Raw genomic sequence first — 19,871 nt, 5'->3', positions numbered from 1 at the left:
CTGAGTTATTGCCCAGTATGATTAAAAAAAAACCACAACAAAACAAAACAATCTTGATACACAGCCCAGGCTAACCTTGAACTTCTAATCTTCCTGCTTCAGGCTCCTGAGTGCTGAGATTACAGGTGTGTGTCACCTTGACTGTGATGGTGGTTACATGACTGTATAGATGGTTTGGTTAAAAAACAAACAAACAAAAAATCAGTCAGAAAAGGTTTTTTTTTTCTGTCCTGGGGATTGCACTCAGGGTCTGGGTGCTGACCTTAAGCTTTTCTGCTCAAGGCTAGCATGCTACCAGTCTGAGTTGTTTTCTTTTTGTTGGCCGTGGTGCTTGAACTCTGGACCTGGGCACTGTCCCTAAGCTCTTCAGTTCAAGGCTAGCACTCTACCACTTGAGCCACAGTGTCACTTCCAGTTTTCTGGTGGTTAATTGAAGATAAGAGTCCCACAGCCTTTCCTGCCTGGGCTGGCTTTGAACTGTGAGCCTCAGACCTCAGCTTCCTGAATAGCTAGGATTATAGGTGTGAGCCACCAGCATAGGCTCTGAGCTTTTTATCTGAAAATAATTAGTTTGATTTTCAAAGTCTGAGATGTTAGCCTGAAAAAAACATTTTTTTGAACTTTATTTAATAATAATGCTTTTTATGATACAAGAAGATTGGTGGTAGCAGCCACATGTGACCTGAAACAAACTTTCTAAGGCAACAAGGAATGAAACCAGATAACTAGGAATACTTAAACATTCTCCAACTGTCTCAATAAGTTGGCAGTAACTAATGTAGGAGCTGCACTAGCTGGAAAGTGATGTTCAGAGTGGACAGTGAGTGAGGGAGCTGTGCTGTGTTCCCTCTCACAGCCACTGGAATACATGGTGCTCTACAGAGGCAGTGCTGGGGCAAGAGAGCTGCATAGGCAGCTAGTAAGTCTCCCTTGCTGAGGAAAAGTGACTAAACATGGGCAAAGGCGATCCCAAGAAGCCAAGAAGCAAAATGCCATTGTTTGCAATTTTCATGTAAACTTGCTAGGAGCACAAGCACCTAGATGTTCCACAAAAACAGACCAAAACAGGAAAATCTCAAGACTCAGCAAAGGCAGACAAGGTTCATTATCAAAGATAAATGAAAATCCATATCTGTCTTAAAGGGGAAATAAAAAAGGAGCTCAAGGATCCCAATATACATAAGAGACTGTTTTCCAGAGTATTGTACATACATACATATATACACATATACACATATACAAGAATAGTCTGGCCTATCCTTTAGGTGATACTGTCAAGAAACTAAGACAGATAAAGTCTTGTTTTTTTTTTTTTTGCCCAGGGTTGGCTTCAGCCATCTTCCTATCTCATTCAGCCTCCCAAGTAGCTGGGATCATAGGTATGTGGAGATGACAGCCTGAACTGAAAGTAAAAATAAGGTAAGGATGCCACATTCCCAGCCAGGATGGATACTGTTGTTAAAAACAAACAACAAAAAAGCCAGGCTCCAGTAGCTCATGCCTGTAATCCTAGCTACTCAGGAGGCTGAGATCTGAGGACTGAGAGTCAGCCTGGGCAAGAAAGACCTGAGACTCTTATCTTCAATGAAGTACCAGAAAACCGGCACTCTGGCTCAGGTGGCAAAGCGCTAGCCTTGAGGTGAAGAGCTCAAGGATAGTGCCCAGGCCGAGTTCAAGCCCCATGACTGACAAAAGAAACACCAAAAAACCAACAAAAACAAAACAAAAAACCCTCCAGAGACATTTACATTTAAAAGGGTATTTTACAGTATAAACATTTGAGTGCAGGCCTGGGAATTTGACTTAGTGGTAGAGTGCCTGCCTAGCATGCATGAAGCCCTGGGTTCAATTCCTCAGTACCACATAAATAGAAAAGGCCAGAAGTGATGTGGTAGCTCAAGTGGTAGAGTGCTAGCCTTGAGCACAGAGGCTCAGGAATAGTGCCCAGGCCCTGAATCCAAGCCCCAGGACTGGCAAAAAAAAAAAAAAAAAAAAAAATGAGTGCAATAGAGAGCTGTTTTTTAAGAGTATATTAACTTCAAGAAATAATGAGATTAAGAACTCTTGTGTAAAAAAGTCATAATTTTGCCTGGGATAAAGAACAGCTCAGAGAGAAAACTTACCTCATGTTTGCCCATGCACCACTTCTGAGTCAGGAAAGTACAAGGGGGACACTTTTCCTCACTATGACAAGAGTGATACACTGTAGGAAGAGAGAGGTAACATCAGGAATAATCTCTAAGTGAGGCCATAGAAATAAGATGAAACATTAAAATGATATGGAACTTTCAAACTGTGGGGCTAGAAACTGGAGGGATAGCTTGCTTAGCAAGAGCAAGGCCCGAGTATTGCAAAACCTAATAAAAAATAAAGAAATGAATTCTGGAGCTCAGCATACTTTTTCTAAGTGGTCACAGGAAAGTAAAAATATCTTTTTAAAATGAAATATTGAAGAATGAGCACAAGTAGAAAAAGAAGTCCAAAATGAGATGGAAAGGGACACGCCAAATGAGGTAGCTTTCACATCATCTCCTGCAGATGTTCACTTGGTCTGTCTACTTCTATTATAACATTCTTTCAGCCCTCCTTATGCTGTATGTGTTCAATAGTAATTAGGTATCTGCCACTTACTCTAAAATGCTTCCATAGCTAAGCATGGTGATACACATCTATAATCCCAGCTACTTGGAGGCAAAGGTAAGAGGATTATGGTACAAGGCTGTTCCAGGGAAAAACGAGGAATACAGGCAGTTATCCCAGCATGACCTCATAGCAGTTAAACAGAAATATCTTGAACATGTACGAACAGGCTGTGAGGTGTGAAGGTGAGATGGGACTCACCTGGATGGTCACATTCATGAATTCTGGCACAGGTCTGGGTACACTCAGGGGGCCTAGTTCCACAGGGAACTGGAGGATAGATAACTGATGCACCACAGTGGCAAGTTAACTCATCAAAACCTGGTGAAACAAAAACCAAAAGGTAGACGAAACAATAGACTCCTTCATGAGTGCTGGGAATGTGGCTTAGTGGTAGAGTGCTTGCCTAGCATGCATGAAGCCCTGGGTTCGATTCCTCAGTACCACCTAAACAGAAAAAGCTGGAAGTGGTACTGTGGCTCAAGTGGTAGAGTGTTAGCCTTGAACACAAGAAGCTCAGGGACAGTGCCCAGGCCCTGAGTTCAAGCCCCAAGACTGGCAAAAACAAAACAAAAACAACAAGAATCTTTCATGAGTTTGGAATATACATATAATATGCACAGATAGGTGTGTGTGTGTGTGTGTGTGTATGTGTGTTTGAAAGTAAGAATTGCAATAAAAAATCTGTCACTATTTTAAAGATCTGCACAACACAACATTTATTTTCCAAATGAATAATTATTGTATAAACATGCATAAAGGCCAGATGTAGTATATAGCCATATATTTGTAATCTAGCACTTGGGAAAATGAGGCAGTATGATTGTTAGTTTGAAGGTAGTCTGGCGTGCAGAGCAAGATCCTGTTTCAAAAGCCAAATCTAACCAAAAAAACACACGAGTAAAAAAAAAATTCATTCAAAGCATAAGATAGGCTGGCTGCAGGTGGCTCACACCTGTAATAACAGCTACTCAGGAGGCTGAGATCTGAGGATTGTAGCTCAAAGCCAGACAAGGCAGAAAAGTCCACGAGACTCTTACTTATCTCCAATTAATCACAACATGCACACACACGCACACGCACACACGCACACACACACACACACACACACACACACAGAGCTGTCTCTCAAGTGGTAGAGCACTAACCTTGAGCAAGAAAGCTCAGAGACAGGGCCCAGGCCCAGAATTTAAGCCCCAGAACTGCCCCTCCTGCCCCCGTATCTTCCCCCCACCCCCAAAAAAAACAGTACAAGGTAAATCAATGTACTGCAATGAGAAAATTAACATTGACTTGTCCTTTTTAAGATGAAGCTGAGTTTTGTTTAATAATCATAATTATTTGAAAAGGTTTAGATTTTTTTCCCCCCATTTTCCAACTAGCTATCTGTATGAGGCTGGATTTTACTCATGTGCCTCAACTATACTGTAACAGACTGAAGGCAGAAGCAGAGCTATCTTCTGTAAAACCAGTCATTCAATTTACTAATTTTTTCTTTTTTTTTTGGCCAGTCCTGGGCCTTGGACTCAGGGCCTGAGCACCATCCCTGGCTTCTTCCCTCTCAAGGCCAGCACTTTGCCACCTGAGCCACAACGCCCCTACTGGCCGTTTTCCATATATGTGGTGCTGGGGAATCGAACTGAGAGCTTCATGCATAGGAGGCAAGCACTCTTGCCACTAGGCCATATTCCCAGCCCCCAATTTACTAATTTTAAATAGCTTTTTAAAAATGTGATTTGTTAACATGTAATGAATATATTAAAGACAGGTAGTAGAAAAGGACCTCAACTGACAAATCAGGCCTTTTCAAGATTACTGCACATATCTTAAGTTTTGTACACTAACTTTTTCCCCCCCCTAATTTAGCTGTGACTCCAGACAGGATCCAAACAAGAGTTTGACAAGCTCTTCTCTGGGTTTTATGGAGGTATCCTTTACCTTCCTGTGTTAGCCTCTTTAAAGCACTGTCAGCCTTAAAAGGGCATAGGAAAGGATGGGCTTTTTGCTTGTTTGAGCAGGGTCCCATTATGTACCTCAGCTGGCTTTGAATTCTTCCTTGTCCCGTTTCTGCCTCCCAAGCGCTGAAATTACAGGCTTGTATCCTAAGTCTCAATCTACCTGAAATACTTAGTTCAGTAGTTCAAATTGATTGTAGCAAATTAATCTTTCAAAATATATTATGTCTGAACTTTTAGGAAACTTGAGGGTCTTTTTGGGTGGGGGTAGGTGGGATTTGAGACAGGCAGACCTATCTGTAGGTCAGGTAGGCCTCAAACACACAATCTTTTTGACTCTACCTCTTTAGTGTTAGGATTATAGGAGTATGCTTTTACATAAGGCTTAGGAAACTTTTGTAAAAATGTAGACTGGGGGACATAATTCAAGTGGTAGAGCTCTTGTCCTAGCAAGCATGAGGCCCTAATTCCTAATACAAAAAAAAGAAGAAGAAGAAGAAAGAATTAGTGATACTCACTGGCTTGCCAACATGTCTGGCAGTTCCCTCGATGACAAGGTTCTTCACACCTATGAAGGCCACAACGGAGTTTCCTCCCACAAATCAAAGGACACTTGTGCTCTTTATCCTACAAGAAGAAATTTCTACTTATTCATAAATAGAATATGTATGTATACAGATGTATGTGTATGTATTATCCATAAAAAATAAGGCTACTAAAAACCAAGTTCAACATATTTAAGGATGGAATGATGTTGGAGAACAGCTTCAAAATACCAGGAAGAGGCCATAGGTAGGTATACAGAAAAGATAAGCATGAGTTGATCACTACTGGAGCTAAATGTTGTATATATGGGACTCACTACACTAGTATCTTTACTTTTGTATACATTTGAAACTGGATAAGTCTTTAGGCCTTCAAACATTGATTTATCAACCTCAGTATATAGCACAATTTCACCACTCTCCACCTTGTCAATACAGACACTAAAAAAAAATAACAATTATATACATACATACATACATATGCATTACCTAAGTATTGATACTATCTTGTCTTTATCTATACACATATGCATATATGGTATATGCATATATGTATTGTGCTATCTTGTCTGTACATAGACATGCGTATATGGTCATGTACATATACATGTGTTATCCTATCATATATACACATATACACATATGTAATTTCTACATAGGTATATGTGTAAGTAACACAGGAAAACAGTATCAATAGTTAGGATGTGCTTCTTGATAATAGTTTCATAGATGTAAGTATCTCAAATAAATGAAACTTGTCCCTTCAGAAAATGCCACAGCAATTTTGTCCATCATGTATACAAAGCATAGAGCTGAAGTTGCTAAGTCCAGGTCTTTTTGGGGATAACATCACTTCTTGCAGAGGATAGTGTGCTCATGGGGTGTGCATGCTGCCTTTCCTCTTTCTCTTCATCCATACTGCCCCTTGATGCCACTGTCTGACTTCATGACTTGGCTGAGGCCTAAAAAGACTCTGTCTCAAAAAAAGCTCAGTCTCAAAAAACAAAACAACAACTTAGTCTTTCTGTTGAAGACAATGTGATCACTCTAATTGCTAGGTAGAGGCTCCTTCCATTGATTTCTGAATCTTGGCCACATTTCAGATGGTCAAGGCTTTTAGATGAATGGAATCTAATTCAGACTGTATAATGGTAAGTCCACTTACCACACAGCATATCTCGTTACATTTATGCCGTCCACATAACCGCTTCTTGTTACACCGCTTGTCACACATAAATGTAGCATCTGCTGTGGCCAATTAAAAAAAACAAACAAACATGCAAATGATGTAAACATTCAGTCAACACACATGAATGACTACAGGCTGAAAATATAAAGCAAAATAATGTAAATACAAAAAGATGATGAAAATGCATATTAAAACATTTTTGGGGTGGGAGGCATGGCTCAGTTTGGTAGAGTGCTAGTCAATGAGTGAAAGCATCAGGTACCAAGTCTGATTTCTAGTCTCAGACCAAAAAAAAAAGAGGGAACATTATATTTTAGGCTAATGGTAGACATTTGCCCAGCTAGCACAAGGCTCTGAGTTCAATCCCCAGTATTACACTAAAAACAAAGACAAAAAAAAAAAAAAAGATTATGAAGTTTTCACCTGTCAGGTTGTCAAAAAATTAGAAAAAAACCAAGATTGACTAAATGCATGAGGATGTAGAGAAAAAGGCACACTCATATCTAATATATGTATATGTTTGTATATACTTTTAAAGTTCATGTGGAGGGGGGAGGGAAATGGGGAAGGGGAGGCAGGGGGAAAATGAGGGAGGAGGTAACAAGTTGGATAAGAAATGTACTTATTGTCTTACGTATAAAACTGTAAACCCTCTGTACATCACTTTAACAATAAAGAAATGAAAAAAAAAGTACATATGGAGCTACCAAAAATTTAAGTGGGGGTTGGGAATGTACCTCAGTGGTGGAATCCCTGCCTGGTCCTAAGTTTGATCCCCAGCACAAACAAATAACATCTTCCTCCCTGAAAATAATTTAAGTGGAAATTCCATTTTAAGGAATCTTTTACATATATACTTTCAAACTTGGGGGAGGGGGACCTAGAGATTAAGATTACTAGAGCAGTTTGCCCAGCAATATGTGAGGCCCTAGGTTCGGGTTCAATCCACAGGGGCAAAAATTGACTAAGACATCAAAGGCAATACACACAAAATTGTATATATTTAACTGCATAAAATTAAAAGCTTTTGTGTATCAAAGGATATCATGAAGCAAGTGAAATGACAGCTCACATAATAGAATATTTATAAATCTCATATCTCTTAATGGTTTAGGATCTAAGATAAATAAAAGAATACTATTACAAAAGACCAACATACTCAAAAAAAAAAAAAAGACATGGAGAGATCATTTTCCAAAGACAATATACAAATGGCCATCAAGAACATGAAAAAATGTTCAGCCTCAAGCTGGGTGCAAGTGTCTCATGCCTGTAATCCTAGCCACTCAGGAAGCTGAGTGATCATGATTTGAAGCTAGCCTGAGCAGGAAACTCTGTGAGACTCATCTTCGATTAAACATCAAAAAGCTATAAGTGGAGCTGTGGTTCTACTAGTAGAGTGCTATCCTTGAGCACAAAACCTTAGGGACAGTGCCCAGGTCCTTAGCATAAGTGCTAGGACTGGCATAAAAAACAAAAGTTCAGTTGGGCACTTATGGCTTATGCCTACAATTCTAGCTACTCAGGGGGCTGAGATCTGAAGATCGAGGTTTGAAGCCAGCCTAGGCAGGAAGTCCATGAGACTCTTATCTCCAATTAACCACAGAAAAAGCCGAAGTAATGCTGTGGTTCAAGTGGTAGAATGTTTGAGCAAAAGGAGCCCAGGGACAGCACCCAAGTCCAGAGTTCAGCCCCAGTACCGGCAGGGAAAAAAATGTTCAGCCTCAGTCATTAGGGAAATGTAAAGCAAAGCTTCTTTCACACTCACTTTGGAAGGCTTAATTTTTTAAACCCAGAAAATAAGTTTTACTGGTAAGGATGTGGAGAAATGAAAACCCTTATACATTTCTGATGGGAATGTGAAATGGTGTAATCACTATGGAAAACAATATGGCAGTTCTTCAGGAAATTAAACACAGGGATGGGAAGGTACTTAGTGGTAGAGCATGACTTAGTGTTCAAGGCACATGGTTTGATCCTCAGAGGTGAAACAAAACAAAACAAAACATTAAGAAATATCATAGGAGCTGGGTACCGGTGGCTCACACCTGTAATCTTAGCTACTCAGGAGGCTGAGATCTGAGGATGGTGTTTCAAAGTCAGGAAAGGCCATGCGACTCTTATCTCCAATTAACTGCCAGAAAACTGGAAGTAGTGCTGTGGCTCAAGTGGTAGAGTACTAGCCTTGAGCTGAAGAGCTCAGGGTCAGGGCCCAGGCCCAGAGTTCAAGCCCCACGACTGACCAAAAAAAAAGAAATATCATAGGGCTGAGTCACCATGTTAGCTCACACCTATAATCTTAGCCACTCAGGAGGCTGAGATCTGGATGACTGGCTCAAAGCCAGACGAGGCTGACAAAATTTGAGACATTTATCTCCAATTAACCAGGAAAAAGCTGAAAGTAGAAGTATGGCTCAAGGTTGTAGAACACTAGCTGAAAGTGGGAGTGAGGAGGGGAAATATCATGGGATTCAGCAATTCTATTCCTAGCTATGTACCCAAAGAAATGAAAACATGTATTCAAATAAAAACTTGTGTATAAATATTTAAGCACTATTATTCATTATAACCAAAAGGTAGAAATAACCCAAATACCCACCAACGAAATGAATGGATAAGTGAAATGTGGTATCTAGATAAAATGGAATATTCAGCCATAAAAGGGATAAGCTGGGTGCCTGTGGTTCATGCCTGTAATTCTAGTTCCTTAGGAGGTTGAGATCTGAGGACCTCTGTTCAAAGCCAGCTCAGCAGACAAATCTGTGACTTGTATCTCCAGTTAACCAGCAAACAGCAGGAACTAGAGGAGTAACTTAAATGGTAGAAAACCAGCTTTAAGTGAAAAAGCCAAGCACAATAGCACAGGCCCTGAGTTCAAGCCCCAGTACCAGCATTAAAAAAAAAAAAAAAAAGGAACAAAGAGAAGAAATGAAAACCAGATGTGGTGGTACACACCTGTAATCCCAGCACTCGGGAGGCTGAGGCAGGAGAATCATGAGTTGTCCAGGCCAGCCTGGTCTATATTGCGTGATTCTGTCTCAAAAATAAACAAAAACAAAAAAAAGATTCAGAATCTCCCTAACCAATGCTGCTCTTTCTTCCTGACTTGAATTAAAGTTTTATTTTGTACATGCTGTTTTCTAAAACCTTTCCAAAAGGGTTTGAAGATGACTTAAACAAGACTATGTGATGGTTATTAAGACAGGGATAGCACCAGCTAGAGTAGAACTCACAATCAGGACTAAGGAAGAAACAATGTTCCAGGCCTCAAGGTTAAAAAGGCTGCTGGTTGCAAATATGTCTGATTTTGGCTCCTGATATCTAGTAGTTGAAACAAGCCTTAAGAAGGCCAAGTGTCAGAATTGGCATGTAAAAATGTGGTAGGTATTATTTGTTCCCCAACATTTCACTATGAAAATTTCAAATTGATTAAAAAGTTGAAATGACTGTACAGTGAACATCAATACAACTACCCAGAGTCTACCATTAATATAATTACTTTTCCCATCCATTTATCCATTCTTCTACCCACCTACCAATTTATTTTTAATATTATTTGAAGTAAATAAGCCACTGACATGACTATGCTTGACTTAATTTATTAAAGCAAATTTTTCAAAAAAAATTTTAAGCAAATTAAGCAAAAGGCTTCAGTGAATTTTCTAGCATTTGAACTAGAATTCAATTTATGATTTTTTTTTTCTCCTTTAGAGGTAAAGGTAGTAAGGAACTAAGGAACAAAATTTAAATTTATCTTAACTGAATTTTGACCAATATGTAACTCAATTCTCTATTAATATGTAGAACATTATTCTCAGGCTAGATGATTTACCCCATACCCCTTCCTTGTCATACCTTCACTTTTGAGACTGGTACATGGAAGCTCCTATAGAAGGAAGAAAAAGAAACAATATCTACTTTAGAAACAATTGAAATAACAGCCTACAGAAAAATGCCGACTAACACAGTTATTCACCAGCTCCGCCTGCCTAGAGCTAGCTTGATTATATTAATGTGCTTTACTCACAAATGAACCCTGGTTTGTTTCTTTGTACAAATACCATTCTGACAATCTTTATGATCCAGTTTCCAACATCATAGAGTATGAATCTGAATGGAAAGAGGAGCTGCTAAAGTGAAAAGTGCAGAAGTGAAGTGAAGCATTTGCCTGGCAAGCATGCAAATAGAAAAAGCCATAAAATACAGATGTAAGAATTGAAAATAAAGGCTGGCATGGTGGCATATACCTAAGATCTCATCATTTGGGAGGCATAGGCAGGAGGATTATAGATTTGAGGCCAGTTTGGGCCATACAGTATGACCTTGTTTCAAAAATAAGATAATTAGCTGGGTGTTGGTGGCCCAAGCCAGCAATCCTAGTGACTCAGGAGGCTGAGACCTGAGGATTGCAGCCAGCCCAGGCAGTAAAGTCCATGAGACTCTTGTCTTCAATTAATCCCTAGAAAAGTAGAAGTGGTGCTGTGGCTCAGAGTGGTAGAGTGCTAGCCTTGAGCAAAAAGAGATCAGGGACCCTGAGTCCAAGCCCCAGGACTGGCAAAAAAAAAATTGTCTGAGACGAGGACTTGAACTTGGTACCTGATACTCATTGGCTGGAGCTCTACCAACTAAGCCATGACTCCAGTCCTAAACTTTTGGGCCTTTGAGTCTTACTTAATACTGTGGCTTCATTATGTGTAAACAGGTCAAAGATTTATCATATGTTATTTGCTGAGACAGGATCCTGAATATATGGGGAGTGAGTGAGTTAGTCAGTCATTTAGGGTAGTATAAGCCAGCTAGCTGCCAAGCATTCTACATCTGAATTTGACTTTGATCTCATTTACAGGTAGCCATATACTCACTTAGAAACCAGCAAAACACACACACACACACCTGCATGCATGTACAAATGTGTATGTACATATGTATTTCTTAGTAAAAATGACCCCAATTTTAAAAGAAGCTTAACAAAGTTAACAGATATGAAAAGGTCTAAGAAGTTGAAGGTTCTTAGCTGCAAAATAAATGTTTCAGTTTTAAAAAATGAGCTGACCAGGATTAATATGATAAAATTCTCCACTGCTGGGCACTGGTGGCTCACACCTGTAGTCCTAGTTACTCAGGAGGCTGAGATCTGAGGACTGGGATTTGAAGCCAGTCCTGGCAGGAAAGTCTGTGAGGCTATTATCTCCAATAAATTACCAAGAAAAATCTGGAAGTGGCTCTGTGGCTCAATGGTAGAGTGCTAGCCTCAAGCAAAAGAAGCTCGGGGACAACAGCACCCAGGCCCAGAGCTTAAGACCCAGGACTGTGCTCCAGAGATACCAAAGCCCAAGTGACATGAAACTGCTAATTCAAAATCTGGATCGTACAGAGAAATTACATGCTGAAGTCATATCCTAGATGTGGAGAAAGGCAGAGCCCCCTAAATTCCTTGTAATGAATTACCAGTAAAAATGTAAAACACAGCATTCATTATTACAATGTCATAAAATACAGCAAACACATTTCTCAAAGTTTTTCTGTCAAATAAAGGGGAGGGAGAGAGGAAGCAGCTTTTGAAGTTTTTTGTTGTTGTTTTGTTTTCCTGTGTACTGGTACTGGTGCTAAACTAAGGGCATGGGCACTGTCCCTTAATTGTTTTGCTCAAGGCTAGTGCTAAACCACTTGAGCCATAGTTCCACTTCTGTTTTTTCATGGTTAACTGGAGATAAGAGTCCCCCAGACTTTCCTTCACAAGCTGGCTTCAAATCATGATCCTCAGATCTCAGCTTTCTGAGTAGCTAGGATTGTAGACATGAGCTACCAGTTTTAAGGACTATTTTATTTATCTAGAGAACTCATTCATATTACAAAAAACATTTTAAGAAAAATATATGCTCAAAGAAAATCTTGTTATTTTATAATAATGATTATTATAATGATGAATGCTTGGCTCAAGACCCTTTTTTAAAAAAAAAAATTTGTTAGGGGTGACCTACAGTGGAGTTACATTTACATGCATCAGGTAATAGGTACATTTCCTTTTATACAGTGTCATCTGTTCCTTCATTCTCTCCCATTCCATCTCCACCCACAAGTTAATAAGAACAAAAAACAAAACCCAGGCGCTGGTGGCTCACATCTGTAATCCTAGCTACTCAGGAGGCTGAGATCTGAGGATGATGGTTCAAAGCCAGCAGGGGCCAGAAAGTCCGTGAAACTTTTTTTTTTTTGTCAGTTGTGGGGCTTGAGCTCTGGGCCTGCGTGCTGTCCCTGAGCTCTTCAGCTCAAGGCTAGTGCTCTACCACTTGAGCCACAGCGCCACTTCTGGTCTTCTGGTGGTTAACTAGAGGTTCCTGCCTGGGCTGGTTTTAAACTTTGAACTATGATCCTTAGATCTCAGCCTCCTGAGTAGCTAGGATTACAAGGGTAAACCACAGGCGTCCCAGCTGAAGAGACTTTTATCTCCAGTTAATCACCAGAAAAGGAAGTGGTGCTGAGGCTCAAAGTGGAAGAACATTAGCCTTAAACGTGTAAGCTCAGGGATAGCACCCAGGCCCTGGTTCAAGCCCCATGACCAACTCATACAACTTTTGTCTTAATAAACTATTATTATTTTTGCTCTTTTTTTCTTTCTTTTATTAAGCAGCTTACCTATTAAGCTAACTTCCAATTTCTAGACTATAGCCTTTCTTGTGCAGACTTGAACAGAACTGTTCAGAATTCTGTTTCCACTCCAGCCTGTGGTCTGCTGGGATAGTGCTGACATGTACTGAAGCATGTCAAACACAGGATGGCTCATCACTGAAGACTTCTCTAAGAAGGCTTCCTTCCTTTTCTGGTTAGAGACAGAAATCTCTAGAGTTCCATTTGCTCATTCATACATTCATATATTGTAGTACTCAAATTTGAATTCAGGGCCTCACATTTGCTAGGCAGACATGCAACTGCTCACACCGCTGGTCTTTAAGAAGTCTCTTCTATAGCACCAATTCTAGTCATAACTACCTAGGGCAGAAAGCTGAAATTGACAGTTGTACAGTGGAAAATTAATCTTAAAAAATTTTTTTTGGTGCTGGTTCTGGGCTTGAACTCAAGGCCTGGGTACTGTCTCTTGAGTTTCTCTTGCTCAAGATTAGTACTCTTGAGACATGGCTCTACTTTCAGTTTATTGTAGAGTCTCATGGTCTTTCCTGCCCAGCTGGCTTTGAACCAGAATTCTCAGATCTAAGCCTCCTAAGTAGCTAGGCTTATAAGTGTTCTGACTTTTATACTTGGCTTCTAAGAGGTAATCTCTAAGCCTATTGCAATTCTATGTCTGATAAGTATATCATTACTTGTCTAAAACTATGGGTCCTGTGTGCTTGCTTGCCAGATTTTTGGCTGATGGCTGACCCTTCTGCAGCAATAAATTTTTCCTTGCTGAGACAAAACAAAAAACAAAAAACAAAAACTATGGGTCACTAAATGTTTTAAACACATGATTTTAGAAGCAGTCTTAGGGTATGAGATTTGAGTCACACAATATCAAGAGACTTCTGAAGAGACTGGAAACAAAGACTGGCCATGTACAAAGAAACCATATTCAAACAATGGAGCTTTAATAAAACCTCTAAACCCACCAGCCTGAGTGAGCTTTCTGTGCATATAGTTACATTGTCCCTAAGAAGTAAAGCTGTCCTGACTCTGGGGAAGAACAAATGAAGCTCTGCATCTGGTTCTTTCAAGGACTTTCCCCTGCAAACATATTAAAAATACAATCATAGCCAGGCGTTGGTGGCTCACACATGTAATCCTGGCTACTCAGAGGGCTGAGATCTGAGGATCTTGGTTTGAAGCTAGCCCAGGAAGACAAACCTGAAAGACCAATTAACCAGCAAAAAGCCAGGAATGGAGTTGTGGCTCAAGTAGTTGTGCACCAGCCTTGAGTGAAAAAGATAATGAACAGTAAGAGGCCCTGAGTGCAAGGCCAGTATTGGCACAAAAATGAAATAAAATAAAATAATGCAAACCATCACTATATAAGGTTTCAGTGATCTCAGAGAGTCATTCTACTAAATTATCAAGCCACGAAAACCACTGAACTTGCAGTGGTTATCATATATAAATTGGTATCAGAAGTAAGTAGTCATATGGACTATTTGGATTATCTAAATTCTTATGGTGGATGTCAAAAATAAGGAGCTTTGTGGACTGGGTCCCTCTATCTTTGAGCCTTGAATGCTGCAAACCCCCACATCTATCCTACAACTGGGTCATGGTAGATCTAAGTGTCCACATACACTGGCTGGCTTCAATGACTCATACATTAAGAATAAAACTGAGATTATTCCCTAATTACTATTTTAAAAGGCACAAAAATTATAGCATTGTTTAGAATTTACCTTTGTTCTGAAAGAGCATCTGCAGGAAATAACCGATGTGCGAGAGCATGGTCCACAGTCTCCTTCATGGCAGAGCTTTTCACAGGTATGAATGAAATCTTGAATAAAAATGAAACGAACTAAGAATGAAAACTGCCACTACTCATTTTTACACTGGCAAATTCACTCGCCACTCTGGTCTGTCACTTCTGCTCCATGAAACTCCAAGAATAGTTGAGGAAAAGAAGGATGTAGTGAATACTTCTTCCCCTATCTTCTTTTTATCCAGCAGGAAGGGCCTTTACAGACTGGTTCCAGGAATTAGTTAGTCACAGGAATATACTTTGGCATGAATGTTGCTTTGTGTAAGTACAAGAATAGATTTTTTGACTTAAAAAAAAAATCCCTCAAGGGGCTGGGGATATAGCCTAGTGGCAAGAGTGCCTGCCTCGGATACACGAGGCCCTAGGTTCGATTCCCCAGCACCACATATACAGAAAACGGCCAGAAGCGGCGCTGTGGCTCAAATGGCAGAGTGCTAGCCTTGAGCGGGAAGAAGCCAGGGACAGTGCTCAGGCCCTGAGTCCAAGGCCCAGGACTGGCCAAAAAAAAAAAAAAAAAAAAAAAAATCCCTCATCTCCAGAATAGACTCAGATCTCCTAAAATTGTATTTAAGTATATCACTGAAGTTCTCTTCACTCAGAAAGTTATTTACGGATAACTCTTAAGTTATGATCTATATTCAGGTTAAGGACAAGTCTCTTTCAAGGACAAATCTGAAAGGGAAACACTGAATACTGGCAAACAGGCATACAAAAAGTATTGGCAAGGGGTTGGAGGAGTAGCTCAGTTGGTAGAGTGCCAGCCAATGAGCAAGTGTCAAGTACCAAGTTCAAGTCCTGTTTCATAACAGCAAAAAAAAAAAAACCCCAAAACAAATAAACAAACAAAAAACCCAAAAAGACAAACAAGTATTGGCAAGCAAACAAGCAACAAAAAGCATCAACAATCATTAAAAAGTAATTCAAACTGTATATTGGTATGGGGCAAAGCAGCCTGAGACACCTCAGTAGGCCCTGAGAGCATCATGGTATTTATTTAAGGTAAGAGGGTCATAAGGGTTGTGAAAATGATCAATCTGAGCCTGTAAGAGAATTTCTGAACCATGTTCATCCAAAACGATGTTCATCAAAAGTGAATAGTATTCTCAGCTATATGGAAAATCCACTTATAGAAAATGACATTCTTTGGTCTACCTGGCTGAAATTTTATTAGAACCTTAGTAGTTCTCAAACATCCCACCCAGTTGTTTCAGCATATTCCTATCATAGAAAAATTTAAACACTTGCTGAACCTTAGAGTAGTAAAAGTACAGAGGATGTTTACAATAGAGTAGGCTGATAAAGAGAAATCATAATTCCCCTGAGGAATAGCATCCCACAAATTACCAGGTGGTAATAAATAAAATACCTGAATTGGAGAGATGTTATTTTCCCAAGCATGTTGTGAGGAGGAAAAAGTACTCATACCAATTTGGTAACAATATTTATAAAAACCTCTTATCCCATAAATGGTACTTAATATTTGGGTCACTGCTGCCAAGCGTTTACATGACTATTTTTAAAGCCACTTTATGCTGACTAGTTACCTGAGGAACCACAAGGTAGAGGCTTGCCACACACTTTTCCACATGAAGGAACAGGATCCATGCACGTTTTCCGACCACTGCTTCCAAGTTCTAGCAACTGGCTGAGAGGAGTCTGGCCACAAGGGCAGCAACGCACCAGATGGGGAAGCCGTGGGCAAGGCTGACAGGGCTGAGGGTGACACACTTGAGAACAGGTATGACTCCCACATTTCAAGTCCCTATTAAGAAAAACAAGACTATTACATAACTGTTGCATTAGATAAAGCTGCTTTCTAACTGAGGAAAATGTAAAAACCTTACTTGCCACATATCTTTAAACAGCCAAAGTCTCCAAATCCATCAGATTTTCCTATGTCTGTTCCACATAATACATCTCGGGAGGTGCTGCCACAGTAGCATACTAGAAGAAACAATTAGAAAAAAAACAAGAAATTAGCAGTTTCAATGTCTTCTTAAAAATACTTCCAACAATTTATAAGATGACACAAAATGTTCTTTGGTTGTGTGGTGATCAGACTTGATGCAGAAATTAATGTGTTTCTACACATAAAGTTTTACACAGGAATAAAAAAAGACTCATTACTCTGCCAATATCTCATCATGCCTCTGCAGCATATCCTAAGAACAGCATTAACATGACTTCTTGACTAAAGAGGATACTATCTGGTTCTTATGCCCACAATGGACCCAATGAATTGGGTGGTACTTGAACTCAGGGCTTGAGCACTGCCCCTGTGCTTTTTTGTTTGCAATGCAATTCACATACCATCTAATTCCAGAAAAGTCCCCAAGCACTGCTTACCCTGGTTCAATATGATCCGGCAAGGCTGACATTGACCTGCATGGCACAGCTCTGCACAGTGGTGTTGACCACAGTTCAAAATATTCTCACATGGGTTAGAACAGTGGACTGAGACAGCCTGGCCACATCGAACTGTATGCCTATAAAGAATAGATACAAATAGGTTAGTCTAAATTCCTTCTGGGTGCTGGTGGCTCACACCTGTAATCCTAGCTACTCAGGAGGCTGAGATCTGAGGATCACAGTTCAAAGCCAGTCTAGAAAAAACAGGAAGTGGCACCATGGCTTAAAGTTGTACAGCATTAGCCTTGAGTAAAAAAGCTCAAGGACAGAGCCTAGGCCCTGAGTTCAAGCCCATGATGCCCCCCCCTCTCAAAAAAAATTCCTGCTACCTTGACATTTCATCTGAATTGGGTAATCTTTTTTTTTTTTTTTTAACCACTCCTGGGGCTTGAACTCAGGGCCTGGACACTGTCCCTGAGCTTCTTTTGCTCAAGGCTAGTATTCTACCACTTGAGCCCTAGCACCACTTCCCATTTTTTCTGTTTATGTGGTACTGAGGAATCAAACCTATGGCTTCATGCATGCTAGGCAAGCACTGTACTACTAAGTCACATTTCCAGCCCTTGAATTGGGTAATCCTCTTTTTTTTTTTTTTAATTTGGGGCAATATTTATTTGTATTGAACAAAAAGGAAATAATAAATAAAATTACCTGTTAATGGGTCATTAATAGTTTTTTTATTTTGTATTAATTAAATTTTGTTGACAAGGTGTTGTGCAAAAGGGGTACAGTTACATAAGGCAGTGAGTACATTTCTTGTGATATCTTACACCCTCTTTTTTCTTTCCGTTCCCTAGATTAGGTAGGCAAATATACAATACCCAGTGTACCAAATCATATACAATAACCACGCAGCATACACCAAAGGAAATTCACCTAGAACTTTAAATGTAATGTCAACAATAGAATCCTCCTGTGTCCTTCTCTTGGAGTTGTTTTTGCTTATCCTCGTCTTATATGACCATATGTACATGGCTGTTGAGCTATTGTGATCCACTGATAGGTCTATTCTAGACCTTTTTATGTTTAGTAGTTGTTTGGTTTTAGATACATAATGTAAGGTTGCTGACCCAAACCTGTGGAAATACCATTTGAAAAGAAGTTTTCTGTTTCACAGACCTGGTCTCTACTGTCTGCCCCCCCCCCCCACCAGTCATATATCAAGGTGACCATGCCCCTTTGTTCTCTGTGTTCTAGGCTTGTCTCGCTCAACATTATTTGTTCAAGTTCTGACCATTTCCTTGTGAATACCAATATTTATAATTTCTAATTGCTATGTAGTATCCCATTGTGTATAGGTACCACATTTTTTGGATCCATTCATCTGTAGTGGGGCATCTGGGTTGTTTCCATATTTTGGCTATTGTGAATTGTGCAGCAATAAACATGGAGGTACAGATGTCTTTTTGATATCCTGAGACCTGTTCAGGATAGATGCCTAGGAATGGTATGGCTGGGTCACAGGGCAGGTCTATGTTGAGTTTTTTGAGGAACCTCCATACTGTTCTCCAAAGTGGTTGTACTAATTTGCACTCCCACCAACAATGGAGAAGGGTTCCTCTTTCCCTACATCCCCTCCAGCATTTGTTGTTGGCTGAGTTCAGAGTATAGGCCATTCTAAATGGAGTGAGGTGGTATCTCAGGGTTGTTTTTATTTGCATTTCCTTTACTGCCAGGGATGTTGAACATTTCATCATATGTTTCTTTGCCATTTTTATCTCTTCTCCTGTGAAGTCTCTCTTTAGCTCCTTTGCCCATTTAATAATTGGTTTACTGCGTTTGGAGGGGGTTAGTTTTTTGAGTTCTCTGTAGATGATGGATATTAGGTGAATTGGGTAATCTTACTTCACTGTGCATACAACTTCTTCAACAGTTATAAGATTGCAAAACAGAATCAAGAGATCACAGGGAACTATCTATATAAAAACATTAAGGCTGACTCTGCACATCCAAGATTTCTTAATATGTAGATCAACAACAACACACACACATACACACACACACACACCTTAATACGCAGATCAACAATACACACACACACACACACAAACACACACACACTTTTTTTTTTGCCAGACCTGGGGCTTGAACTTAGGGACTGGGCTCTGTCCTTGAACCCTTTGTGCTCAGGCTAGTGCTCTACCACTTGAGCCACAGCGCCACTTCCAGCCTTTTGTTTATGTGGTACTGAGGAATGGAACCCAGGGCTCCATGCATGCTAGACAAGTACTCCACTTCTAAGTTATATTACCAGCCCCATCTAAAAAAATTTTATTTTTAATTATTTATTTATTTTTGCTGGTCTTGGGCCTGGGTGGGATCTCTAGGCTCCTTTTGCTGAAGGCCAATACTACTATACCACTTGAGCCATAGCACCACTTCCAGCTTTTTTCTGTGATTAACTGGAGATAAGAATCTCATGGACTTTCCTGCCTAGGTTGGCTTCAAACCCAATCCTTAGATCTCAGCATACTGAGTAGCTAGGAGTAATAAACATGAGCCACCAGTGCCTGGCCTAATATTATTTTTAAAAATTGTTTATACTGAATGTGTAGACTTTTTATTTTTGTGCTGGTCTGGGGTCTTGAACTCAAGGCCTGTCTCTGAGCTTTTTTGCTCAAGGCTAGCACTCTACCACTTGAGCCACAGCGCCACTTGCAGCTTTTCAGTGGTTAACTGGAGGT

The 19,871-nt window shown here is 40.0% G+C and overlaps 1 protein-coding gene and 1 non-coding gene across 3 annotated transcripts in view; both read right to left on the bottom strand.

Annotated features, from left to right (window-relative positions):
* Positions 1 to 19,871, bottom strand: part of Nfx1 (nuclear transcription factor, X-box binding 1) — a 57,455-nt gene that overhangs the window by 9,544 nt on the left and 28,040 nt on the right. The window contains exons 7-15 of one of the 2 annotated variants that reach the window (XM_048363008.1): positions 17,125 to 17,264; positions 16,623 to 16,722; positions 16,323 to 16,540; positions 14,696 to 14,793; positions 10,185 to 10,215; positions 6,306 to 6,388; positions 5,114 to 5,222; positions 2,842 to 2,961; positions 2,124 to 2,203 (exon numbers count right to left, since the gene is read on the bottom strand). In XM_048363008.1, coding sequence (XP_048218965.1) covers positions 2,124 to 2,203; positions 2,842 to 2,961; positions 5,114 to 5,222; positions 6,306 to 6,388; positions 10,185 to 10,215; positions 14,696 to 14,793; positions 16,323 to 16,540; positions 16,623 to 16,722; positions 17,125 to 17,264 — 979 coding nt within the window. The remainder of the gene's footprint in view (positions 1 to 2,123; positions 2,204 to 2,841; positions 2,962 to 5,113; positions 5,223 to 6,305; positions 6,389 to 10,184; positions 10,216 to 14,695; positions 14,794 to 16,322; positions 16,541 to 16,622; positions 16,723 to 17,124; positions 17,265 to 19,871) is intronic. The other variant, XM_048363087.1, reaches the window with a different exon arrangement.
* Positions 4,505 to 4,625, bottom strand: LOC125341695. The gene has a single exon (XR_007209053.1). It is a non-coding gene; the product is annotated as a small nucleolar RNA SNORA26 (small nucleolar RNA).

This window comes from Perognathus longimembris, chromosome 1, assembly GCF_023159225.1.
Source record: "Perognathus longimembris pacificus isolate PPM17 chromosome 1, ASM2315922v1, whole genome shotgun sequence".
Taxonomy (NCBI): Eukaryota; Metazoa; Chordata; class Mammalia; order Rodentia; family Heteromyidae; genus Perognathus; species Perognathus longimembris.
The sequence above is the reverse complement of the archived record's forward strand: the minus strand, read 5'-3'. Positions and strand labels throughout refer to the sequence as shown.